The sequence below is a fragment of the Gossypium arboreum genome, chromosome 9, assembly GCF_025698485.1.
Source record: "Gossypium arboreum isolate Shixiya-1 chromosome 9, ASM2569848v2, whole genome shotgun sequence".
Classification (NCBI taxonomy): Eukaryota; Viridiplantae; Streptophyta; class Magnoliopsida; order Malvales; family Malvaceae; genus Gossypium; species Gossypium arboreum.
The window spans coordinates 3204950-3213352 of NC_069078.1; the positions used below are offsets into that span (position 1 = coordinate 3204950).

Sequence of the window (8403 nt, forward strand, 5' to 3'; positions counted from 1 at the left end):
ACCCATAATATTCTTAAAAATATTCATAAATTCTAATTTTTAAAAACCTAAATTTCCAAAAAAAGCAATTTTAAAATTTTTTATTTTTTAATTTTCTCATACATATTGTACAAACCCAATTTACGGGCCCAAAATTAAACCAAATACCCCAAACCCAATTACAAATGAAACCCTAGCCCAATACCTAACCCTAGCCCAATTAGCCCAATACCCAAAATCAACAAATAAGAAAAAAAACCCTAAATCAAGCTACTGCCGCCTCTGACCCCTGTCCAATCGCCCCATGCCAGTTGGCCACCCACTCCACCGCCCCAGTCAGTGCATCCACTTGCGCCTGTAGAGAGATGAAGAAAAGACAGTAGAAACAATAAAAAATTTTCATTGTAAATGGCTATAAAAAGCCAATCAATAACCATTGTTTCTTCTTCGGCATTTTTGTGAGAAATAGAAACAATACTCGACTTTAAAATACGAACAGAAATCAGAGAGTAAAAAGCACACAATAGCAAATCAAAAAGCATCAAATCGGAAGAAACGAAACACATAGAATCAAAATAAAAAAACAAAGGTGATTTTATTTTCTTTCAGTTTATTCCTTTTTTTCTTTTCTATTTTTCGAGCCTTCTTAGTCGCATATATATATAATATAAACAAAAAAATAATAATATAAAAAATATAAAAAAAACTAAATTTTTTTACCTTTTTCAAAATCGCCATCAGTAATCGTGGGTTTACGATGATAATGGTTTTGAGATCCCCGGCGGTCTCCTTGCCGGATTCTAGCTCTGGCCAGAGAGAATAGAGAAGCCCCCCTTTTTTTCTGAAGCAAAGAAAACTGAAATTTTTACAAAAAAATCTGCCTTAAATAGCCAATCAAAACGATGTCGTTTTGGTCGGCCTCTTTAAGACCAAAACGATGCCGTTTTACCCCTTTGCCCATGCACCGACCCGATTCGACTCGAACCGCCAACAGGATCCGCGTGTTTTTGGAAAAGGGGAAATTTACGCGCGTGGTCCTTCCCCCTTTTTATTATTTTGTAATCAAGTTTTTTTTTTTTCAATTTTGGCCCATAATTTTTTCTGGATTCTAGTCCGGTCCCTACTAAACTGCGCGTTTTGAGGGGAAGGTGATTATTTCCCTTTTGGTCCCCCCATGTTATGCACGCATCCGGATAGGTCCTCCCCTTTCTTTTTATTTTGAATTCCCCCCCAAACTTTTGGTTTTAAATTCAATTTAATCCTTTTTCGTTATTTTGATGTTTTATTATTAAAATTAAGTGTTTTATCATTTCCTTATTATTATTATTATTATTATTATTATTATTATCATTATACTTATACTTATATTTATTTTATTCTAATACCATTTCATTACTATTTCCATTATTATTATTATATATATGTACACATCCTTTTACCACCCTTCTTTATATACATATATTATAAATATTATGACTATTATTACTACTATATTTTTATTCCTCTATTATGTATTACCAATATATTATTACTACTATTGTCACTATTATTATTATTATCACTCGTTATTATTTTCATAACTATTATTTATACTCTATTATTATTACTTATTATTTTATTATTGTTATCTAATATACTATTATTATCACTATTATTATTTTACTATTGTAACTTAATATTATTATTATTATTATTATTATTATTATTATTATTAAACTAATTAATTTCATTTTAATTGTTATTATACTATATACTTCCCTTTCTATGTTTATTCGCTTATTACTTTATTACTAATTAACTTAACTTATTAATTATTATTATTACTATTATCAATGTTGTTATTACTTTACTATTGTGTTTTAATGTATTCCAAATGTTATTCTTATTTTCATTATTATTATTATTTCTATTATTCTTTATTGTCATTATTATTATTATTATTATTATTATTATTATTATTATTTTTATAGCTATTATTTTTAATATCACTATTATTATATTTAGTATTATTTTTACTTTTATTATAACTACTACTATTATCATTATGGCTTTTCTTTTATGCATTTATGTTTTTATATAATACACTGATTTTATTTTATTATTTATTCGTTTATACTCTTATGTAATTTCCGATTTTGAAATTTTTATTCTTTTTATTTATTTTGTATCATTATTTTGTTCCACATAATACTTATTTATATTTATACCATCATTATTATTTAATCTTTTTAATTATAAGTTTGTTCACACATTTTACATAATATTTATTATTTTTATTATCTTTATTATTATTATTATTAAAAATAATTCTACACACTGTTTCTTTATTCATTTGTTTATTTACTTATCCCGATTTAAAATTAGATTTACACTATAATTTGCTTTATTATTTCATTTATCATCATATTTATTTCATTTTTATTTCGTCATGTTCTCATTATCATTATTTTATTATATATGTCTCTATATATCTGCAAGTTTATGTTATTCGTCATTATTATTGTATTTATATCATCACCTTTGTTATTATTATTTTACTATGCATATTAATGCTGCAATTTGTTTCACCATGCAATTATGATTACATTGGTCTTTTATTCGACGCACATAATTGTGTTTTCTAAAATAAAACAAGTTTGGTATTTAGGTAATCCTAGACAATCGTGCCCTAACTTACTGGGTTTCGATTTTTCTCATTTAACCTAAATAACAGAATACTCTTTTAAATCGCAATACGAGTTTTGAAAAATGCTTATTCTCGGAGGTACGAGGTGTTGTGTCCTAACTTACCGGGTATGACATTTTGTTACCCCAAAATAAGATTTTTTGCAAATAAAGGCAATGTTCGGTGTTCGGAAATTCGAGGAAACATGCCCTAACTTACTAGGTTTCGATTTTCCTCGTTCACCCTAACTAACCGAATATCCTTTTAAAAGAGGATAAAATACCTTTATTTTAAATAAAAGGCAAGCTCAGCCTCAAACTTCGAGATGTCGTGCCCTAACTTACTGGGTATGATATTTTATTACTTCGAAATGAGAGAGTCCTTAACATCCGTTTTGATTTATTTAATCATTTCTTAAATTAGCATTAATACAAAGAGGGATCGTATTCTAAATTCTTTCAAGTTTTCAAATTTTCGACAACAAAGACACTAATTAATCAACTAGGTACCAATTTTTGGGCGTATCGAGGGTACTAATCCTTCCTCGTGTGTAACCGACTCCCGAACTCATTTTCTGATTTTCGTAGACCAAAAATTATCGTTTTAGTAAATCTTAACTTTTATTAAAATGATTAATTTGAGGTGACCCTATCACACCTCATCAAAAAGGATTGGTGGCGACTCCTCTATTCGTTTTCATTTTCAAAATCTATGTCGATTCCTGTTTTCCAAAAAAATAGTTACGACACGTATAATTTAAAAAAATATTTACAATTTTCAAAAATAGATTATGATTTTTTATTTTTTTTTATAATTTTCTAAGATTTAATATTTTCTAAGATTTTTAAGGAATTTGTGATTTTTAATTTTTCTTTTCTTTTTAAATTTTTTGACACGTGATAGTGTGTCATTGATTGGTTTAATTTTTAATGAACACGAGCTATACATAATAAAAGTATAAGGGCCAAACTAATAAAAAAATATTACAAATACCAAAATAATAATTTAGCTATAATATAAGGATCAAAAGAGATATTAACTCTTAATTTTTTTTAAAAATGTTCATATACTTAACAATCATAATCCTATGGTAATATACATATATGTGCCAGATATTCCTCCCATTAATGATTACAAATTTGGCAATAAGTTTAAAACGGGAAATGAGGTTTTCATTTGGGTGAGACTTAGTGCACGGTCCGTATATTTATTCACAAATGTGGGCAGTAGATTATTATAAATATAATAATTATAATTATTTTACTGAAAAATAAATAGACTTTTAAACTTTATAAGTAGAGTTAGGAGTTGACAAATGAAAAATAAAAATAATTAAAAAAAGAGTGTATAATAAAATTTTAAAAAAGTTTAAAACCACCATCAGCGTACCCAATATTAATCTATAATTTTAAATATAAAATATTTAATAAATTAATTTAATTTTATAAAATTTTAAAACCACCTTAAAATCATAAATCTTAATTCAAAACACTAAATCCTTAAATATAATTTTTAAAATTAATTAAAGAAACAAAAGGAATTATATATTATGATTTTTAATAATGGTTTACCATATTAACTTGATTGTTTACTGATTTAGTCATAATAAATATATTGTTTCGAATATGGTGATTTCTAAATCGACAAACATATTTACTTCAAATTGATAATGAAAAAATTAAAAGATTAAAAATTTTATATCTTTATCAATGAATAACAATCTCCAACACCATGTTAAATTTACATGTATAATGAGTAATTTGATATAAATGAAACTTGAATTGCACTTCATATGTATATATGAAACTTTAATTTTAATTTAAATACACACATTTAAAGGATAAATACATACATTAAATTTCACATCAAATTAATATAATTATTTGTCTATTTAATATATCAATGTAATAATGTTAATTCGATAATGCTATTAGTAATTTATAGAAATTAAATTAAAATAAAATTTTATGTAAAATTGCACAAAACGAAGTTCTTATACAAAATTATACATTAAATCAAAGTTCTTGATAGTTTTGATATTTATCCTAAAAAAAAAATCAAATCAAATACATTTTTTTATTACGAAAAAAAAGGCTACATGCTACATTTACTAAAATTTTCCAACAAAACCTACGACCGATATTATAATAAAACCACATAACTTCGAACAAAGACTTTAAAGAATCCAACTAGAAACAAGGTGGAGGATTTTGTCGGCCAAAGGAACGACCTTTAACGTATGAACACGAAGATTTTAAAGGACCTTCACCTCCAACACTTGCCAAATTAACATCAGTCATCACTATGTTCTTGCATGGAAATTTTTTACTACATTCAAACGAAACTGCAACTTGAGAACTCGAAGTTCCCCATACGTTCCTATATGTAACATCTTGGATTTGGACATGAGAAGCTGTCTGAAAAAAAAGAACGAGAGAGACAACGTTGGGTTATGTCTGATCAATAATGAAAATTAGCCCAAATTATGATTAATTAAAATTACCTCTTGATTGCATGGAGAGTGAGGGCAATATGTCTGGTCAACAATGATTGGGTTTCTAACATTCTCCATAAAAATGTCTTGAAATAAAAACTTTGAAGCAGTGATTGCATAAGGAGATTCCCATGATTTGATTCTAACACCATTGTCTGTTCCATTGAGGGTACATTTTCTTACAGTCACACCATTAACATTCTCTTCATTTTTATACTTACCAAGGCTTCCAATGCTGATACCATGTCCAGGACCACAATAAACATAGGACACATCAATGTTGGAGCTTCCAGAGATGATGGCGATACAATCATCACCTGTTCTTATTCTAGAGTTGGTAATTCGAATGTCAGCCGACCGGCTGATCTTGATTCCATCGGTGTTGGGACTGTCGGCAGGAGCTAACAAATCGACTTTCGACACGTTTACATTGTTGCAACCGTAGATTGCAAGATGAACATTTTTACTATTGACTGATCTTATGGATTCAATCCTTGAATTTGTCACAAAGTCGAATTTAATTGACTGAAATTAAAAGATATTATTTTAATTTATACCCAAACAAAAAAAAAATGGATAAAATTGAAAGAATTATACTCACAATTGGAAGAGGGTCACAATTGTTGGTCTTTTGACATTTGTTGTAAGGCCAAGCAGAAGGTCCCTGACCATCCAATGTTCCACCACCTTTAACTATTAAGTTATTTACATGTTGAAATCCTATCCATTTCTCAACATTGGAATAAGGTCCTCCATTTGGAGCCTTTAAATCTCCACTGATTAAAAACATTATTGGTCCTCTACAAGGACCTGCAAATTCAACTGATCCCACCATGTACACTCCTTTAGGTATATAAACTATAGAACCTCCATTCTGATAGCAAGCATCATTCCATGCTCGAAGAAAAGCCTAAAAATGTTCACGAATACATTATTATATAATTTAATTGAAAAATAGAAATAAAAAATATTGGTACCTTTTTATTGTCTGTTCGGCCATCAGCAATGGCTCCGTAATTTCTAACATTCAAAGTTCTTACACCTTGAGCTATAGTGAAGGAGACAAAGAAGAAAATTGAAAAGAAAACAATTTGGAGAGCCATTATTGTGAATATTGCTATTTGTGTTTAATGTGCTCCATTTACATGTCGTTATTTATAATTTTAATGAAGTCTTTCCAATTTTAATTAATGATAATTAATCTTAATTAACGTGATTGAAGTTCCTTAATCAACTCTTAATCAAATTTTTTTGGAAGGATTTTTTTCCTAATTTATAAGTAAATATATCATTGGTCCAAAAAGGTAAATAAATCATGAACCAGCCATCAAGTTAAAAAAATAACCTTGAATAACGACAATTAATATCATGTCTAATTAAATATTTTTTATATATAAAGAAGTTAAATCTAAATATTTATAAGTGATTTTCCTTCCTAATTTAAAAGTATTTTTTAAAAGTTTGATAAGTTTTCTAAACTGAAGCAATATTATGGATTAAAATTATTAATATCATTAAATGATTAGCTTTCCTCTTCATTTGTTACCAAAAGACTCTCAGTATTCCCCAATTTTTAATATTTTATGTTTCAGTACCCTTGAAATTACTTTTTTTAAAGTTTAATTTATAATTTAATACACGTATTTTAAACACTATTGTATATTTTGGCATATAATCTCATGCTTATATAATCTCATGCTTACAATATAATGGTTGCTTCGTGCAATACCTTTTAATTTTAAACAAAATTCATTTGTGCAATGATTTAATTTTTTTAACTCAATGAAATTAGAATAATTAAATTTTGCGCTGAGTTTTTGTATTTTGTGAAAGTTGTGTATTTAGTTCTTATATTTTTATTTGATCAATTTAGTGCATGTACTTTTAAATTGGTCAATTTTAATCTCTATAATTTTAAATTCTAAAATTTTAGTTCTAATCGAAACAATAACAATTTAATACGTTTTGTTAAATTCAATTACTAGTCTTGTACTATGTGTACAATTGTAGATATAGTCCATTTTCTCTAATTGGATCATTCTAAGTCTCTATACTTATCGAATTTTGGAATTTCAATCTTGACGTGTAGGGTGTACCTCGTATTCTTTTCTCAATTAAACTTTGCTATCTTTTCCAAGTTAAGCTTTGATTATTCCAAGGATATTTTAATATGATTAGAACTCTAATAGTAGCCTATTTAAAGGGGCAATTATATTCCTATTTTGATGTGCCAATTAGCGAGAGCTTTTCCTTGAAAGCGATAAGATGTAGTCGTATAAGAGTTTTAGTTAGAGTTTCATGGTAATTATGGAGAGTATTTTATACCTTTTTGTGAGTGCTCTATGAGGTTTAGGGTTTGTTTATCGGTTTGCTTTTTGAGATTTTGAACTTTGTATTGAGGGTTTTGGGTAATGTACATGTTGTACATTTAGGTTATTTTCTCCATATTGTATTCTCGTTTGTTTACTCATTAGTGAAAAGTCAAAACCTCCTTTACCCGTGGTTTTTCCCTCTTTGAGGGTTTTCCATAAAAAATATTAGTGTTCATTCTTCTCTACTTTTACTTGTTCGTTGTTTATATGGGTCAATCCCCAACAAAATGGTATCAAAGTTAAGCTCATCTTTCATAGATCGACTTATTTAGTGACACAACAACAATTTTGGATATCGAGAAGTTTGATAGATCATAAATTTCAGTTTCTGGCAGTTTTGAATAATTACGAAGGTAGATAATATGGTTGAGGATAAGGATGATGATTCGTTGCTCTCTAAATAATCTGATTCAAGGTGGAGTTTGCTCTCTACATAATCTAATTCAAGGTGGAGTCGTGTTAGATGTCAAGCATATGCCTGATTTAGAAAAGAATCTCATCCCTTTTTGGTTTTAAGGACTTAAATGGTTCGCAAAATGTTTTGATGTAAGGTTAGTCGTAGAGGGTTACAGCTAGGTGGAGATAATTGATATTTACTCTTCTGTCCGGGTATTACCAGCCCTTGTTTCATTATACAACTTTGATTTAAAGACTAAGAGTCTTCCAGTTTCCAAGTTTGAGCACGATTTAGACTTGGTTGACATTATCCAAAATTTGAGTTAGGCCCGTGACGGGGAGTGCAAAAGAAGACATGATAAATATGAGTCAAGGTTGAGATTTGAGGGGTGTGCCTCGTATTCTTCTTTCAGTTAAACTTTGCTATCTTTTCCAAGTTAAGATTTGATTATTCCAAGGATATTTTAATATGATCAGAACTCTAATATTAGCCTATT

The 8403-nt window shown here is 28.0% G+C and overlaps 1 protein-coding gene across 1 annotated transcript; it reads right to left on the reverse strand.

Annotated features, from left to right (window-relative positions):
- Positions 1-244: 244 nt before the first annotated feature.
- LOC108455144 (exopolygalacturonase-like) lies at positions 245-6241 on the reverse strand. Its single transcript, XM_053019075.1, has 6 exons — positions 6116-6241; positions 5740-6048; positions 5148-5663; positions 4908-5061; positions 700-785; positions 245-334 (listed from the first exon to the last, which is right to left on the reverse strand). The coding sequence occupies exons 1-6, from the start codon at positions 6239-6241 to the stop codon at positions 245-247; spliced, it is 1281 nt and encodes a 426-aa protein (XP_052875035.1).
- Between the last annotated feature and the right edge of the window lie 2162 nt (positions 6242-8403).

What these genes read in the sequence shown, in the direction of transcription:
- LOC108455144 (XM_053019075.1), bottom strand. Translation starts at nt 6,241, where the DNA reads ATGGCTCTCCAAATTGTTTTCTTTTCAATTTTCTTCTTTGTCTCCTTC. An exon ending in ATTGTGACCCTCTTCCAATT is followed by an intron (nt 5,664 to 5,739) that starts GTGAGTATAATT and finishes TTTTAATTTCAG; the next exon opens with TCAATTAAATTCGACTTTGT. An exon ending in ACTCTCCATGCAATCAAGAG is followed by an intron (nt 5,062 to 5,147) that starts GTAATTTTAATT and finishes CTTTTTTTTCAG; the next exon opens with ACAGCTTCTCATGTCCAAAT.